Raw genomic sequence first — 18,138 nt, forward strand, 5'->3', positions numbered from 1 at the left:
TGGATGTGCTCCCGAGCACACCCGCATCCCGCTATCCAAATCCAGGTTAATGGGACGATGTCCAGCGAGCGTCAACACCAGTGCTTTATGCACCAGCTTTTGTAACACTGCAGGTGAGTGGGGACGAGTGGACCTGTGTCCCCATCGCTCCCCAATTCCCATGCAAAAAAGGTAGTTCAGACCTAAACGCAATGCAGAGCACTGGGTGCAGAGCACTTGGTGCAGAGCACTGGGTGCAGAGCACTTGGGTGCACAGCACTGGGTGCAGAGCCGGTGCCGTTCCTCTGCTGGAACCACAGCTGTGCCCTGCTTTGAAACCAGCCCAGAAACAAGAGCAGAGCCAAGGCTCTCGCCCCTGGGACCCCGGCGTGCCCAGAATAACCCGCTCCCCTCCACAAGCCCTGCACACACACTTGGTATCACCATGGGGAGCAGGGGAGACGAACCCCTCGGCTCCCCCAGGACCAGACCCAGGCTTTGCTCTTTGCAACCACAAGACAAGAGGTTCCCTCTCCCCAGCAGCTCCCCGACAAGAGCAGCCCCGCCGCCACACGGATGCTAAGAGTTAATTAACTTTTAGCACATCTCGCCTTTGCTCGGTTTGAGAATTAAGCTCTTTAAAAGCCGTTCCCCTCCCAGCCTGCCAGGAAAGGTCCATCCGTTACTCACCCGAGACAGCTCATCTTCCCCCCTCGCTGCCGTATTTCATCCTTCTTGAGCAGAACCACGGTTGTGCACTTTTACTACAGCCATATGGGCAGGGGATGGGAGCGGGGAGGAACTGGCGCAGCACGTGCGTTATCCCTGCTATCCACAGCCACGGGGATGAGGAAAATGTCAGCAAATTAAAACCTGCAGGAGCTTAATTCTGGGCAAACGGGATGGAATCCGTCTGAGCTAAAGGGAAGTAAACAAACCAGCCCACCAGTGCTGGAAACAGCCCAGCTGGAGGCGAGCAGAGGAGAAACATCTGCAGCCCTGGGTCGATGGAGTCGGGGGGTCTTGGGTTACGCTGCGCTGCTGCAGTCTGCAGGGAGCACGTTAAACCCCGGGGGGACAGGAGGGGAGGGAGGACAGAGCAGCACCAACAGCCTGAAAATAAACCCAGCTGGTGCAGAGGGAAGATGCAATGAGGCCAGCGTGAGGGTCAGTGGCACATGGGGATGTAGCGGCCACTGGGCTCTGCATGGCAGGGGGCACATGGGCACCTAGAGTGGGACACCACCATGCACCCCATGACAGGGCTTGAACAGCAGGGAGAGCGTTGGGGACCCCTGACCATCACCCTCATCATCGCTCCCTCGTCCCTGGCTGAGGGGCATCACTGTCACTGGAGGGAAGGGTGATCCCAGCCCCTCGGAGTTTCCTATCGGCTGCTCTCCTCTGGGCTCTGCAGGGCAGGAGGCACGGGTGGGCTGAGGGAGTGTGATTCCACCCCAGCATCTTGGGTGGAAACAGCCCAGAGAGCTGGGCACAGCCTCACAGGGCCGCCAAGGCTGGACGGGGGGTACCCGTGTGGTCACAAGCCCATCCTTGAATGGATCCATGTGCCTGCAGGGGTTGTCCTGCAGGATGAGCCCCAGGCAGCTCAGATGGGATCCATGTGCACCTAAATTGCACCAACACACACCGCTGCCTGGGGGTGGCTGCTCTGCACCCTGGGACAGCCACACCAGCACCCCATCCCAGTGCCAGAGATAGGATTCCCCCTTGCACAAACCTCCCAGCACAGCCCTTCCCCAGTCCCAGGATGCTGGCTCAGGGCACAGAGCCCAAACCCCTCAGTCAGTGATGGACTAAACTGGCTCAAGCCATGGGGAAATCACCCACAGAGCACCCAGGAGCTGCCCACACCTTTCAGAGGGTTATTAAAAGCATTAAAAGCTCTTGCTCAGCACCAAACCCATCAGATGGGGAACTCCAGGATCAGCAGCTCGTATTGGGTACAGCAGCGCACACGGAGCTGCCCCTGGCTCCCCAGAACCCCGCAGCTGCAAAACCAGCTCCCAAAGCACCTTGATTTTTTATTGTCCTCACTCCATTAAGATTAAATGGTAAATCTTGTCCCTAAGCTGAATATTTCATTTCCATTAAACCAAGATCAGCTTCCTGATACACGGCGCGTCTTGCCCCACCGTTAACCCTTCACACAGGGGCATGGGGCAGCAGCGGGGTTTCAATGTGATATCAGGGGGGCTGTCCCGTGGTGCTGCCCCATGGCATACAGGGCTGGCCATAGGGATGTCAGCACCGGGTTCAGCCACATTCTCCTCTGCTAACATGGGGGTCACTGGGATGGGAATATTCTGAGGGAACCTGCTGTGCCCCTGCAGATGGGCTTGGGTCCGGAGGAAATACTTGGACACTTATTCAGATCCTCTCTGAGCGGGAAATGATCCTGTGTAATTATAGGGAATATGTAATTATATGGGATATGATAATCCCCTCCGCATGCTGGCTCTACAGGGCTCTGTGCCCGTCCCCACTCCAGTACAGGGGGGTTCCAGCTGACCCGTGTTCAGCCACAGCAGAGCATGAGGACACTGCACGGCAAGGGCCGCTGCCCCGCTCTTCCCACCATCCCCATCACCGGATCATCGGCTGGCGGCAGGCACGGTGGAGACCCCGGCACGGGGACGTTGTTATGGTAACCGTAATATCTCGCAATTCCACTGATTAAAGCAGGAATTGGGAAGCCGGGCCCAGAGTGCAGCCAGATGGAGACCTGATTCCCTAATGGCCATCGTCTCAGCCCGGCTGTAATCCCCGCCACGTGTCCGTGCGCTGCCCTGCACTCCACACTGCAGCAAGAGCGGGGGACCCGCTACACACCCGCTGTGCCAGGGGCTCAGGAGTTGCCCAAACCCAAGCAGAGCATTGCCAGAGCATCCCGGGATGCTGCGGGCAGTGCCCATGGTCCCAACAGAGACACCTCCCCCCCAGCTGCCCCTCACCTGGGTTATTTCCTGGCCAGGCTCTTGAAGAGCTGCCAGCCCTTCTGCAGCCAACCCCATCTCCCTTGGGAACGACAGCCAGAAACGGGAGCCACATCCGCGCTGCAGGAGGAGGTGGTGGCTCCATGGGGCTGTGAGCACTGCAGGGATGGGGATGGCAGGTGGCTGGTATGGTGCAGGTCCCCGATCTCCTAGGCCATGCTTGCACTGCTCAGCACCCACAGCCTGATGGGCACCCGTGGCTTATAGACCAGCGCAGGAGGTTACTGTCACCCTGTACCTGATGCTGTCAATGAGATGCTGGTGGGACTCCTGGGTGAGGACCATGCAGAGGGCATAGGCCAAGTATTCCACCTTCCGCTCCGCTGCGTATTGCTTCAGGACAGTGAACACCTTCTCCTTCACCTCCGGCTGGTCACCGAGGATGTCATCCACCTGCAACATGGGAGCCGGGAGAGGAGAGGGAAGGGACATTGAGCAGAGCAGGTAATGGTATGTATGGAGGCACTGAGGGTGCAGAAAACACGTCCACCTCATCGCAACACCCAGTCAGCAAAGAGGGAACACGTGGGGAAGAAGGAGAAACACCAGACACCAGCCCATCACACAGCACTGCTGGGGTCCCCCACATGTCCCTGGTGGGGCTGTTCTATGTGTTGCAAACATTGCAGCAGGACAGAGAGGCTGTGCCACGGCCAGGCTGGGATCTGGCTGATCAGTTTGGAATCTGCCTTCCATTGCAATAGGCTTTTGGAGGTGATGCTTGAAACAGCATCGGCAGCACCAAGCTGCTGCCCCGTCCTCTCCACCTGTGACAGCCCTGGCAGGCGGAGCAATCAGCTAATCACCACCCAGCCAATCACCCCCAACGGGACCCTCCTTATCAGCCCCTTCCCAGGCCGGGGGCTGCTCTTTGGCCTGGGGTTGTGCTGGATGGGGGATGCTGGTGCCTGCAGCCCGGCTGCATGCAGCGAATGCATGGGGTGCAGAAGCTCCCTGTGACTGCCCTGCAGTCATTGTGTGCAGTGGGTTTTCCTGCAAGGTGATGGGTTTGTGCTGACAGCAGCTCTGTGAGCACAGGGGGATGCAGCAGTGAGGGCAGCAGAGCCCTTCACCCTTCCTTGGTGTGCATCCTGCAGCAGCACTGCATGGGAACCAGCAGCCATCACCCAGCCAAGCCCCTTGCATCATCTGGGAGCATCCCTCATCCAGGGAAGAGGAAGAGCCGAGTCTTCCAGGTGCTTGTCCCACTTGGCAGCTCCCACGGGAGGCTCGGTGCTGGTGCTGTCCCCCCACTGCAGCCCCCTGGGTGCTTTGGGTCTGCGCAGCCGCCGGCAGCAGCGCTTCAAGGTTATGGAATCTGGGGCACTCGCATTCTCTTGGGCTCACTCGTGTGCTGCCGAGTCCCAAGGTCCAGCTCTGAAATGCAAAGGACCACGGTGCTCCTGGTGGGATGAATCTGGGGGTGCTGCCGTGAAATGTTTGCCTGGGATGGGAATCCCAGGGCTTGGTGGCTGGGAATGGGGTTGCTGCTGCCTCTCATGTCAGTGCAGTCCCTTAGCATGCAGGGGACAAGAGGAGACGACCTGGAACTGGGACCGTGAGCACCTCTATCACAGGAGCACTGCACCAGGAGCACCAACCAGAGCTGAGCTCCCAGGTAAAGAGGGGTGAAGTGTTCTATTACTCTCTGCATCATGTCAAAAGATGAAGCCACTTAAATCAGCCCCCATTAACTCCCTCTGGAGAGGTGCTTGCCCACTGGGCTGTGCTCCAGCACCCAGGAGCCATTGGCACACGTGCTCCTCAAACCCACTTCTGGCCAAGGCAGCTTTGCTGGGCAAGGAAGGGATGCAGCAGAGGTGCTGCTGTGGGAGCTCGCAGCACCATGAGCATCCTGTTGGCTCCGAAAGTGCTCTCCTGTGCCCATCCAGGAAGTGTTTACTCGGTTTAATGTGACTTCAGGAGATGGAGGCAGCGTGGAGCAGCTTCCCAGCCTGTTGTGAATCTCCTGTAACCAGCAGGTATCTGTTTCACACGCGATGCTTTGCCTTATGAATCCGAACCTCAGCGCACGCTTGTGAATCTTTAATGCAGAAGCTGACTGAGGGGATTCAGCTGATACCTGCAAATCTCTTTATGAATGTCTTGTTCCTTTATTAACTCAGGATCCAAGAACCCTCAGCCCTGGTTATTCTCGTAACAGTATCTTAAAAGGCCACTTTGAAATGGAAATTAGAGAGATTAAAAAAAAAACCCAGCCATGATCAAAATTACAGTCAGCGTGAGGAGATGGGGTTGGTAAACTGCCCACTAGGAAGCTTTCAGGAACACAATGAAGATGTAATCATGTTGATGCTTTGTCTCTGCAACAGACTTAGAGCTAAAATGTCTGTGGGAGGATGTGCAGGAGATGGGGATCTGCCCCTGTGGGCTTCCACATGCTCTTGTAGTGCAAAGGAACAAGCCCTTGGGGTCAGCACCCAGAGGGTCCCCAAGCCCTTTGCAGCACCCATCTGTTCTCTATGGGGCTACTGAAATACAGGTGGTTGTCAGAGCCTTCTCTTGGGTGCTGATGCCCCACATCTGCTGCTCAATGCCATGACCAAGCCAGGAGCATCCCCATGTCCCAGCACGCTGCAAAGGCTGGATGTGGGGATCTCCAGTGCCTGCTGCAGAGGTGCCCAGAGCCCCACAGCCCATCCTTACCTTCCTGCTGAACTCCTGCGCTTTCTGCCTCCTCTCCTGGTGCACGGCATCAGCGCTGGGGATGGGGTCCCGTGTCCCAGCCCCACGCTGCGGCCGCAGCAGCCCCAGCTGCAGGGACCGCCCGTGGCAGGACCCCACCAGGGCAGCCACCGCCTCGGGTAGCATCACCGGCATCCCATTGACTTCCAGCACGAGATCCCCCGGCTCCATCCCGCAGGCAGCAGCGGGAGAGTCCGGGCTGACCCCGGCCACTCTTGGGGGGCTGCCGCTCGCCAGCTCGAAGCCGAAGCATCCCCGTGGAGCGGGGGGGATGTGGAGGTGCTGCAGGCGCGACACCACCCCGATGCTGGGGGGCACGTTGGGGCAGCGCCGGGCCAGCGCCAGCAGCGCCGCGCAGCCCAGGGAGGACACGGGCTGCCCCTCGATCTCCAGCACCTCATCCCCTGGCCGCAGCCCTGCTGCCGCTGCGCTGCTGCCTTCCTGCACCCAGAGGATGTAGCATGGACCAGTCCCCGTTATCTTGAACCCGAAGGCCTCGGGCCAGCCCTGGTTGGTCGCTGGCATGGCTGCGACTGGAAAAGAAGGGAAAAACAGGAGCTGTGGTGTTTTCTATCCTTAACGTCAGTTCTTGTAGATGCCATGTGGGTCCCATTGGGTGTGGGGGTGCTGCACGTTCAACTGTGGGAAGAAGTGCCCCAATGGGGACACTTTTCCTCTATATTTCGCTAAAAAATAGCTTTTACTCTTCCACCATAAGGCTGCCAGCAGTGCCAGTGCCATTAGCAGTGAGGAAGCTGCGCTGGCTGGATGGTGGGGGCTATGCCTGGCACCAGGGCCATGGCCTTGCACAGCCTGTGTCCCACTGGAGGTGGCACATTCCCCACCTCCATCTCACCAGGAGGTGTCTTTAGGCTCCTGCTTGTATTTATTTGTGTATCAATCAAACTGATTATTTCATTTCCCTGGCACGTCCCATTAATGAACAGGTCATCCAGTGGCTTCAGACAGCCTGGTTTTAACCAGCTCTTTGCAATACCCAATATTGGAGCTGGTTGCAACAGCAAGATTAACACAAATTCATTCGAATTTGTCAGATGCTCTCAGTTCTCCCAGGGGTATTTCTCTGTGTCCTGTGTCCAGGATTAACCTGATCACAGCACCCTGAAATGCAAAGATGAGGATTCTCAAAAGAACTTGTTTGTGGTTACTTTGAAGGGTCAGGACCGGCTCCGTGGATGCTCAAGGAGAAAGCGGGCACATCAGCCCTCAACATCTGCAGAAGTCATCTTTGCCCCAGGTAAATCGGAGCAGCTGATGTGTGCGGCTCACTTGGATGCCCTTTCCATGCTGCCCATGTGTAAGTACCTCTGTGGATGGCTGACGCTTGCTGTAATGATTTGCATGTAGATTTTCCCTTCATTTGATCTCAGCTGTCTGCAGAGATGCTTTTTACCCCCATGTTTGTTCCATGTGTGCTACTTAGCATGTGTTAAACACTTACAAAATGAAACACAGCCTGTTTTACCTGGGCAAACTATCTTACAGAGACTATGAGGACTCAGCATTGCTCCACAGTAACATCCTCACTAACGCACCTTGAGTTTTGTGCCCTTTAGATCAAAAAGCCTCAAACACAGGCTCAGAGGCACAGCCTAAAGCTGCCTTTTGGTTCATCCCCTTGGACAACTCCGAGGGTCCTACTTTACTCTGGTCCATGCTGCTGCCAGCACAGCAAAGGCATCACCTCCCCACCTCCACCTCAGTGGGCAGCTTGGCTTTGATCTGAATGATCAAATGACTTTTCTTCTGCTCCTTTCAGACCTGGGAAATACTGGTTTATACCCTATTACAGACCAAGGAGATGAAAGGAACTCTTCTCAAGTCCATTTTCAGCAGAGGTAATACAGACCAGCTTGCTCTGAGAGCAGAATCGCAAGGATGGGCAGGGAACACAGCAGAAATCTGTGTTAATAACCTGAGCCTGCTCTGCTCTTGCAAACAGCTGCTCAAGGCTGTATGAGAGAGCACTAGATGTGCTACCTTCATAAGGAAATAATGAAAAGGACCAAGCAACGTGCTGTCGCTCACATTAGAAGTGTAATAATCTTGTCCTCCTCTGTAGAGCAGTGCTGATTAAAATGCTATACAAAATCGGGGATTACTGCTACTTTTTAAAGAGGAAATAAAGCCATTGCCCATGTTAACAGGTACAGATGCGAAGGTCCGGAGGAGAAGTGTCCAGGGTGAAGCACAGGGCAAGGCTGGCAGCAGCAGGATGGAATCATCTGCAGCTGAACACCAGGACACAAGCTCGAGCACTGAAGGCTCCAGCAAGCGCCCAGTAACCACTGGGACAGCGCCAGTGCTGCCGCTCTGGGCTGAGCTCCACAGCAAAGCCCAGCAGAGCAGCAGCCATCGCCTCGCTGCATCACCCCTTCCACCTCTGCACCCTACGCTCGAGCACTTACAGAAGTCTGCAGCCATCCACGCGAGCCTGGCGGGCCCTCACCAGCAGCAGGTTGGTCCCGCTGAGGGGTTGGTGCTTTCCTGGTCCTCCTCCATCACCCCTGGAAGCTCTCGCTGGTCCAGGGGTGGGCAAACGGCTGCTGCGCCATGGAGCTGGGGCAGAGCCAGGGTGGCTGCTCCTTCCCAGGCTTCTTACTCAAGCCCTGTGCCCTTCCAGTGGCTCCCTGTCAGCCCCAGGCGGGCAGAAAGGGCTGTTTTGCCTTTTCCTGTTCTAATTAACTTTATTTCCATAGCAAAGAGAAGGAAGGACAAGCTAATTGCTGTGCTGGTCCTGGCTGAGTCTAGGGCTGAGCTGAGCCTGCAGATCTGGGGGGAATTAGGAGCTGGAAGGAGGTAAAAGAGATTAGTGGCCATGGAGGGAAATCCCTCACCCACAGGGCAAATCTGAAGAGACAGCACTTTGCCAAGCAGCAGATGCAGCAGGTATGTGGATGTGCTGAGACCTCCTCGCTGGCCCCATCACTGCCGGTTTGAGCGGGACAGCAGATTTCGGGCGTGTGATTCTGTCAGATGATGCAGGGTTTGCTGCAGGGATTTGGGGGCCTGGACCAGGCTGCTCCATGCAGGGTCCTCACAGCAGGAGCAGCTGGGAATGTTTCCCAGCAGATTCCCCCCCCCCCGCCCGCGACACTGTTTGTTAAGCTGCTATTTCTGGTTTTCTCCTCTGCTTCCTCAGCACTGAGGGATCCCAGGGCTTAGCACACTAAGAGGGTTTAGGGTATTACACATCCTGCTGCGGCACCAGCAGGAGCGGTCATCTGCATCCCATCCCCGACAACACAGCAACCCCTTGGTCTTCCCTTCGCACTGGTGTGGACTGAGCTGTCAGCAGCGATGGGCTGAAGGGAAAACAACCCTTCAGGAAGCCCAGAAGCCTTCTCCTCCTGTCCTCCCAGCCCTGGTGCTGGTGGTGCTCTGCTGGAGAGGGGACGTGGCTCCACTCTCACAGGTTCTGTACAAGCACAGATCTCCTTCTCAGCAGCTGAGATGCTCGGGCAGGCATTGGGGGGAGCATGCACTGCCCTCCCGTGTTGACACAGAAATACACACACCTCCTGCTCAGGGCATCTTCTTCACTACCCGCTGCCCAAACAGGCAGGCAAAACTGCGGTGGTTGTGAGCAAGTGAAGCAACTGATAACAAAGCCCTTTTCTGGCTGTTTGAAGACCAGGAAGAGTGGATGGAGCTCCTCAGCAGTGCAGGTGATGGTGCCCTGCTTGCTAACACTCACTGCAGGCAGCTCCAGCACCCAAACCCTGCCTGTAGACAAAACAACTTCCTTGTGTCCATGCTGATGCCATTCACCCATCCCAGGACCCCTTCTACGCTGCCAAACTTACCAGGTTACATCCCTCATCCCAACAAAACCTACCATTGTACCTGGAGCAGTGCAGGAATTCCAGTGTGTCAACAGGGAGGAAACAGCTTTTCACTACAGCCTCTCTCAGGAGCAAAGCACCTCGGGCTGCATTCCAGGATCCGTGTGCCCTGGTAATGTTTTGGGTGCATGTCTCTCCTTTAGGGTCTGGTTTAGCGCATTGAGGGGAAGGAACTTACCAGGGAAAACAAGGTCCCCTTCCTGAAACAGCCTCACCTGATGCTGCACCTCAGCCAAGCCAGTTAGCGTCCTCTTGGTGCCAATGCCGCTGTGCCTCAACCACTCCTCTTGGTACCCAAGCATCCCGAGCACCCCTCGGGGCTTACCTGCGGTGCCCGGGATCCAGCCAGCGGGACCCCCGGCGCGGGCGAGACCATCACAGCAGTTCCGGCCGCGGCTCTGGGCTGTTTCCCGGCGGCAGCGCCCGGCCCGGTTTCTATGGCAAACTCTACCCGGGCACCGTAACCCAATCGGCCGCGGAGGGCACCGGCTGCGGCGGTTTCAGTTGACAGCCCCCGCGCAGGGCACCGGGGCCGGGCTGCCCCTCCTGCCGCGCCAGCACACGGCTCCCCGTGAGACCCTGCGGGTACCGGGGCGCTGCACCCCGTGCTCCTGCCCTGCAGCGCACGGGAGGTGATGGTGAGACCTGATGCTGGGAGCTCCTCTGGAAGACCAAAGGATTCCGATCACCAAAGGCAACAACTTCCTGCACATCCCTCAGCAGTGACACAAGGAATCGCCGTGCGGACCCCCTGGGAACGGTACGGAACGGCGGACCCCCGCTCCGCCCGCACGGTAAGGAGCGGCCCGGGACGGTCCGAACGGACATGGGGTTTATAACAATGATTTAACGTTTATTGCTACCGCTTTACCCTTCGCTTCGGCTGCGCACGGAGGAAGGAGCCCGGCACACGTGGCGCTGCCCCGCGGCCTCAGCTCCTCCGGGAGGCCATCGGTGGCTCCCCCCCGTCCCGGAGGCGGCCCAGCGGCTGCCCCGTCCCTTCAGCCCGGGAAACCTCTTCCGCGGAGCCGCTGGGCCCCGGGAACGGTGGCTCCGGACAGCGGGGCCGGTACCGGGCAGGCGCTCCCGCCGCTGTAGATCCCCGAGCGACCGGAGGGGGCAGGCGAGCTCGGCGATCGATTAGCCGGCCTCGGCGGGAGGGTTGGCGCTGAGCGCGCCCCCTGCCGGGCGGGGGGACAGCCGCCGGTGCGGGCTGAGGGAGCGCCTGAGGCGGGTGTCGTTCCGCCCGGTGACCCCCGGGGCTGGCGGCCGGACACCCCGCAGGCCGCGACCGAACCCCCCCCCAGGGCACCTCGGGCTCCAGTCCCCGCACACCCCAGGGCCTGGTGTGGGGCCTGCAGGTGCGCGGCTCCCCGGTGAGGCCGGGCCGGGCCTGGGCGCTGACCCGGGCACCGGCACCCAGCGGCACGAACACGGGGCTCGTGTTGTGTTGCAGGGCGCGGGATGGACTTCCTGAGCCTGTTCCTCATCTACTCGTGCTTTGTGCTCTCTGCCATGGCTCTGCCGTGCCTCTGCTCGGGGAGGAGGGAGAGCTTCCTCGCTGGAAGCGTCAGCGCTGTGAGCCAGGTAAAGAGCCCAGCTCTCGGAGCCGTGGTGGTCTCCAATGAACTCAGCAGGTTCACTGTGCTAAATCAGTGCAGCTGCTGCATCTCTCCTCTATAAACCCACTAATATATATGGTCAGAGGGATCATAGAATCATGGAGTGGTTTGGGTTGGAAGGGAACTTAAAGTCCATCTGGCTCCAACCTGTGCCATGGGCAGGGACCCCTTCCACTGGAGCAGCTTGCTCCAAGCCCCTGTGTCCAACCTGGCCTTGAACACTGCCAGGGATGGGGCAGCCACAGCTTCTCTGGGCACCCTGTGCCAGCACCTCGGCACCCTAATACACACAGTGTGCTGTATCTCACATTTCATCTTATTTTGACAACTGCTCTCCAGTAATCAGGGTTGGAAATAGAACCACGCTTCCTTCCAGCTCCTGAAATCCAGCCCGAGCAGGTAGGAAAAGCCCATTTGTGTCTCATGGCTCCTGCGTGTGCCAGTCTGGCAGCAGTGCTGAGGGTGGTGGCACGCACGGGAGTTGTGATGCTCAAAGTGTGGTGTTCAGTGACACCGTAACACGTCAGCTTTGAGACATGAAATAACAACGAGGTCCCGTGTGTTTGCAGTTTCATGGTAGTTGCTGCTGTCATTAAGAGGAAGAAGGTGGGAGGAAGTTTGAGGATTAAAATAGGGAGAGAATTACAACTGGTGGCAAATGTTTTAGGGAAGCTCTTTAAGGTGAGCCTGTAATACTGCAGGCTGCTGTTCGTAAGAAGAGGGGGGGAATGAAGAGCTTTAAAAGAGGATTAAGAATTGGCATTTTATTGCAAAAGCAGGGAATGAATTGATGAGGCACAAGCTTATTTTTCTGTCTGTTGGACTGTGTCTGAATGAAGAGGGGAAACGAAAAGGGGCGATATTCTTGGAAGGGAAAGGATAAGAGAATTGTCATTTAAATTATAAATAATACTTAATGCTGCTCACATGAGTCTAAACAGACTTTGATTTTATTACTAGTATTGTACTTTTTATCATAGACTCCCAAACTGGTTTGGGTTGAAGGGACCTTAAAGCTCATCCAGTTCCAGCTCCCTCCATGGGCAAGGACACCTTCCACTAGAGCAGGTGCCCCATCCAACCTGGCTTTATAGACACATAGATCACTGTGCAGAGAGATATTAATAGCTGCTTCTATGAAACATGTAACAGTCAGCAGTTCAAATACTGCTGAGATGTAAAGTCACTGGCTGGAGAAGTGAAATCAATGCTTATTCTCATGAAATACATAAAGATAATCCTGAGTAGCTTCTCTGGACACTGTAATTTAAATTGGTATCTGACTGTAAGTGATGAAGGGTACAAGCCTGGAAGTTTAAGTTGTTTGACTGTGCTTTTGTAAGAGCCTCACAGATATTCATTGTGAGGGAGATGAAGGCATTAACTCACACGGAGCACAGCTCTGAGCAGGTCAGCTTCCATCCCTGGCTGCTTTCCTTGCTGCCAGTGGTTCGGTTGTGCGAGGTGGTTATATTCATGGTGCAACTCTTCTCACTTTCTCCTGCTTCCAGCATCCCTGCAGGCACAAACGGTGTTTGTAGGAGCCTCTTGCTCTGGTGTAAGCAGTGGCTGAAATACAGGGGATTGCTGTGCTGTACGTGGGGGGATGATGGGTATTGAATGCAATGTTACACCGTACTGACACACAGTTAATATTTGATGCAGGCTGCTTTCCTGTCTAGTTCTGTGTTTCCTAGTGCAGAACACAGCCTCATCTTTGAAGCAAGACTTGTCACTTGAACTGCTGCTAGAGGCATACCAGTTAAAAGAAAAATATTTAGCGTCTTCTCAACTCTTACATATGCTTTTTGCCTTCTGGGCTTTCACATCTGAGACAAGAAGCTCTCACTGCATATTTTCTTTCCATGTCAGCTAGAAATAGGCTCAGCTGCTCTAATTCCTGCACCGCTGATGGAGCAGTGTGTTGCTATAGAGATCTATCACCCTCTGAAGAGCAGAGTCAGACAGCTCGGCGGTCACAGACTGCTGCTGAGGAGCTCACTGAATGAACACAGACACTTTCCTTCTTCATCGTGGCTGGCTGGTTTGAAGCAGCAGTCAGACATGGCTGGGCCATAGCTGTAGTTGAAGAACTGTAGATTTGGGGGTTTTGGTTGGGTTTTGGTTAGGTTGTGGGGTGTTTTTTTCCCTTCTGGAGGGCATCTGACTTTATCCCTTTGCTTATCTGTGCTTGCATCTGTCAGATGTCCTGATGAAGCATATTGCAGATTGGGAATTGCTCAGTTCTATCCCCTGCTTAACCAGTTACCAGCCTGTAACCCACTATAAGCTCCTTAACTTTCACACATTAACCCAGATACGTTTGTGCCTGTTGAGCTCCCAAGAACACAGAACTTCACTCCCACAGTGAAATCCCCTGCAACATTCCTGCTGTATTCTTAGGAGTTCACATACCCTGAAAATGAGCTCCCTCCCCACTGCTACAGATCCATAACTGAGGGATTAGGCAACTTGTGTTTCTATTTGACCTTTCCACAGGCAGAAACATTGTGCAATTCAGGTAACAACAGTGTTCTCATTTGCTTCAGGCACTGTCATCTGTGATCCCTGCACAGCTCCAGAGGGTGGCACAGAGGGTGCTTCACAGGCTCTTCCACACAAGGTATTGCACTTCTTAATGCTTTTGACATTATTTTTTACTGTATTTCTGGTTCCTGTTGTGACCTCCTACCCCCAACAGAGCTTTCAGTGTTATCCTTAGATTCTCTTTGTCAGGGGTGCTTGTCGAGTATTACAGATTCCCTTTATGGTTTGCCACACTGTAGTCTGTTTGTTCCTTGCTTATTGTTTAGAAGATGGTACCCCGAAATATTTGACAGATAAAGATGCTGTGGCTCAGTGGCTTCCAGTGTAACAGATGTTGGTCACAGTGGTGGAGTACAATAGCCTCTAGACTGCCAACCTCTAGCTGGCAACCCCCATCCTCTCCCTAAAATCCCATTACTCTCAGTCCAGCAGTTTGGGTGTCTGAGCTCAAGAGGAAGCTTCACAGCTGCCAAGGTTGGGAGTATCTTCTTGTAGCCCTGCAGCTGAGAGACTTCACAGGATCTTGCTGGATTGCACATGAAATGGTGGAGGAGAGAGCAGTAGAGGAGAGCTTGTCTGCAACAGACTTCCCCCTGTAGTAAAGTACACATCACTAGTTATTTAAAACTCATAATACAAGCCCAGCAAACTGATGTGTAATGCAGAGAACTGTAGTAAGGGAGCATTGCTTTCCTAATGTGTGGCTTATCTTGGCGTCTCTTTGCCAGGCTGCTGGAAGCTGTTCTCAGTGTGATGCATCCCAAACAAACCTGTGTGCCAAGTGATGGTGCAACGTGCCTCACAGAACCTGCAGCCTGGCACCAGTACTGGCCCTTGCTAACTCCTGCCATGCTTGTCTCCTAACAGCTGCTTAGGTTATTATAGGGTTTTTGAGCTCAGCTTTCACTGGGGTTTTCTTTGCTTGCAGAGCAGCACATAGCAAATGTCTTCTGGCAGAATGCTTTGCGCTCTATTGCTGTGGCATGTTTTGTCAGCAGCAAGTGATTACAAGACTTTGTATTTTACTGATGGGAAAAGAAAGTCAGAGGAGATGCTAGTAGTGGAAGTGAGTTTAGCTGGTGTATTGTAAGGAGTGTATGTGGGAAGAAGAGAAGGAAGGCATTGGAAGGAGAAAATGCTATTAATATGCAATCCATGCTGGCCTGAAAACCTGAAAGGTGTCTCCTTGTGTTTGGAAAGTCTTTGCTGGTCACCTCTGATGGGACCTGTTAATCAGGATGCTATGTATTGAATAGACTGTCCCCTTGCTGTTACAGAAGCTGTTTGTTTGTTGTCCTGCACGTAGTCTTGCAAGCTGCAGTGTATGCGGAATACACATGGGAAGTGTTTGTGTACTGCTGGGAGCTGCAGTTTCACCTCCTCATCCTCCTCCTGCCCTACCTGCTGCTGGCTGGGAACGTGGGCTGCTTCATCCTCTGCTCGCGAGCCAATCCTGGTAAGCTCTTGCTGACTGGGAGCTGTAAGCCATTTGAAAATGGAACCTAAAAAAGGCTACAAACACCATTGCTAACAGTTTCTCTTGTTTCTTTCACAGGTATAATAACTAAATCAAATCATGCGTCTTTGGTTAAGATTTATGCTTATGATGGTGTATTGTTTCAGAAGGGCATCGTGTGTCCTACGTGTGACTTGGAGAAGCCAGCCAGGTCAAAACACTGCAGTAAGAATCTTAACTTCCTTGATAAGCAAAACAGTGGTACCTCCCCAAATCAGTTCTCCAGAGCTGCAGTCTCTGCCTTTCCTCTGCTTTGCTGGGCAGTGCTGTCAGAGAAGACAAAGTCTGTGAGCTGCAGTCTTAGGGAATAAAAGAGGAAATGGATAGCACAGCTTTGGGTTTAGTATTGGGGTTACTGTGTTTGCTTAAAATCATGACCATAATTCTTGGATTTTGTCAGATGAAAAACTGTCCTAAACTGTGTAAAAATGAAATTGCGCACTTAAACCCCAAGCAACTGACCTGTCCTGTGGCTCCCTCTTCCCCAGGTTTCTGCAGCATGTGTGTGCATCGGTTTGATCACCACTGCGTGTGGGTCAACAACTGCATTGGTGCCTCCAACACCAAGTACTTCTTCCTTTACCTCTTCACACTGACTGCCATGGCAGCAACCACTGCAGTCATCTCGGCAGCGTTCCTCAACCAAGTGGTGCTGCTCTCAGGCATGATGCATGGGAGTTACATTGATGACCAAGGACAGGAGCGTGCTGTTGACATTCTCTTCCTCATCCAGGTGAGTTTATGCTGTGTGGGTTATTAGTTTGTATACAAAGGTTTAGCTCAGTCTTTGCTCTCAGGAGTCTTGTTAATCCTCCTCACAGGCAGATGTGGACAGATGCAGGGGTTTACCACCTTCACACAGCTAATGCAGTGTAGAAAACTGCCATTGCAGAATGCTTTTAAAGTACAGGGTTTTTCTCCCAGCATTTCATTCCAGTCTTCCATTCTTTAGATTTCTGTTTCCAGGTTCTGCTTTAACTCAGCAGATCTAGTTCACAGGGACTGATTTCACATTCCAGTGACTATTTGCTGCAGGAATGTTTAGGAAACAGTTGAAAATCCTTGAGATATCTTCATGGAGATGTTCAAGCAGGACTCTACTGCCCTGGAATTTAGATACTTGAATTTTTTTCTCTTGCATACAAAGGGTGACTTTGAGCTTCTGTAGCACTTGAACCATTTGCTTTTCAGTCCCCTCACCCCTTTCCGTAGTATGGCAGTGAGGTGATACACAGCAAATGCTTTCTCTTTTCCTCATCCTAAACACCAGATGTTTCAGCCTTGGACTGTTATAAAGGGATCTCGGTGAGGGAGCATTTGCTCATGTTTGAGCTGTACCATTCCCACTCCCCAGCACTGGAATTTAACTCAGGGAAGAGCTGCTTAAAACTGCATCGTGTCAGCAAAACCTGAAGTTGCACCAGATTGTGGCCCCTTCATTTGGCAGTTTGTTTTCAGATGATCTGCATTAATGATTTTCTTAATTAAGAAACCCAACAAGCAGAATTCTGCTATGAAATACAACATTCAGAGATAGATGGATGGAGAAAATACTCCCACTTATTAGCCAGGCTTTGGGAGTCTGCATGCTCTACTCCAGGATTCAGTCACGGAGCTGACAGAGGGCTGTGACCTCTTCCTGGGGCTCCACAGTTCCATGTGTGCCCAGATGTGCTTTGCAGCTGCACGCTGAGCACTCACATCCCTCCATGTGCTTTAATGCCCCATCTTTGTAACTGAGTTGTTCTTTTTCTTTCTTTGCAGCACCTTTTCTTGACTTTCCCTAGGATTGTCTTCATGCTTGGCTTTGTCATTCTCCTCACACTGGTTCTGGGTGCATACTCCTGTTTCAATCTCTATTTGGCCTTAACCAACCAAACTTGCAATGAATGGTATAAATCCAGAAGACACGGGTGTTGCCACCATCCAACACTGCAGCCTCATGACAGACAAGCTGTCTACAAGAACATTTATTCTAAAGGAGTCTGGAGGAATTTGGTAGAAATCTTTAAGCCTCCTGCAGTGCTGGAAAGCAAGAAGAAAACATGAAGATATCAGTGTTCTTATGTGTGTTTATAAGTTTTTTGTAGGACTTTATACCAGCAGTGAGCTCTGATGCTCAAGCAGCTTTTGTAAAAAGGTGACTGTATCTCAGTGAAGTGATTGGAAACTGTTTGCATAAAGCTGACCAGTCTGTCTGTGACACTGACATTGTACGGTGGCAGGGGCCTGCAAGTCTTTTCAGACACAATCACAGTGCAGAAGCATTAGGATCAGCTAAAGAACACATATATAAGGAACTGGGGGTTTTATGTTTAGTTTTGTATGCTGCATAATATATACCACTGTATAATTGAGTTCCTCAGTTGCTTTAGTCCATCTTAAGTAGGTCTTCCTTCCTGCAGGAGACACTGCTATATTCCTGCAGTGTCACAGATGTGGAAGTGGCACTGCTTTGTCAATCATTCACCTTTTTCTTTTGCCCTGCCGGAAAACAGTAACAGAGCTGACTGCAGTGCTCTGGTTACGAATGCCTCAGTATTTAAGATACTTCCCTGGGTGAGATCTCTGAGGTTAAGCTTGGTCCTCTTGTTTCCTTGTTGGAGGGAGCAGTAGTGAATTGGCTGTTTTGGAGAGACAAGTTGGGTCCATCTTACTGGAGTGAATCTTTCTCCCTGTGCACACTTGCAAGGGAAGAGCTAACAAAAAAAGAGCTGCTGTGAACTGTGAGGAAGCTTCACCTTTGTGTGAGTATCTTTGCTTGGGAAATGATTAACCCATTTCTGTTAATATGGAGAACACATTGCATGGATTTAGCTGAAAGACTTTATGATTACTGGCAGAATCTGAACTTCAAGAACCATGTTCTACTACAGATCCGGGTT

The 18,138-nt window shown here is 53.3% G+C and overlaps 3 protein-coding genes across 6 annotated transcripts in view; 1 reads left to right on the forward strand and 2 right to left on the reverse strand.

Annotated features, from left to right (window-relative positions):
* GRID2IP (Grid2 interacting protein) overlaps positions 1-3,362 on the reverse strand; it is a 28,458-nt gene extending 25,096 nt beyond the window's left edge. For 2 of the 3 annotated variants that reach the window (XM_057398079.1, XM_057398077.1), the window contains exon 1: positions 670-982. In XM_057398079.1, coding sequence (XP_057254062.1) covers positions 670-683 — 14 coding nt within the window. In that variant the 5' untranslated portion in view covers positions 684-982. Of the gene's footprint in view, positions 1-669; positions 983-3,234 lie in introns of those variants that run through there. The other variant, XM_057398075.1, reaches the window with a different exon arrangement.
* Positions 3,363-5,477: 2,115 nt separating this feature from the next.
* Positions 5,478-6,446, reverse strand: LOC130593115 (delphilin-like). The gene has a single exon (XM_057398008.1). It carries the CDS (start codon positions 6,225-6,227, stop codon positions 5,478-5,480), a length of 750 nt encoding a protein of 249 aa, XP_057253991.1. The 5' UTR covers positions 6,228-6,446.
* Positions 6,447-7,901: 1,455 nt separating this feature from the next.
* On the forward strand, positions 7,902-17,607 carry ZDHHC4 (zinc finger DHHC-type palmitoyltransferase 4). 2 transcript variants are annotated; one of them, XM_057398087.1, is made up of 6 exons: positions 7,902-8,181; positions 13,740-13,813; positions 15,015-15,193; positions 15,293-15,418; positions 15,742-15,986; positions 17,018-17,607. In XM_057398087.1, the coding sequence occupies exons 1-6, from the start codon at positions 7,939-7,941 to the stop codon at positions 17,300-17,302; spliced, it is 1,152 nt and encodes a 383-aa protein (XP_057254070.1). In that variant the 5' UTR covers positions 7,902-7,938; the 3' UTR covers positions 17,303-17,607. The 2 variants fall into 2 exon arrangements, with proteins under 2 accessions (XP_057254070.1, XP_057254071.1); XM_057398088.1 differs by lacking the exon at positions 7,902-8,181 and adding an exon at positions 11,019-11,155.
* Positions 17,608-18,138: the final 531 nt, after the last annotated feature.

The sequence above is a fragment of the Pezoporus wallicus genome, unplaced genomic scaffold (genome assembly GCF_028554395.1).
Source record: "Pezoporus wallicus isolate ANWC-B61680 ecotype Strahan unplaced genomic scaffold, APGP_CSIRO_Pwel_v1 contig_6274, whole genome shotgun sequence".
NCBI classification, from domain to species: domain Eukaryota; kingdom Metazoa; phylum Chordata; class Aves; order Psittaciformes; family Psittacidae; genus Pezoporus; species Pezoporus wallicus.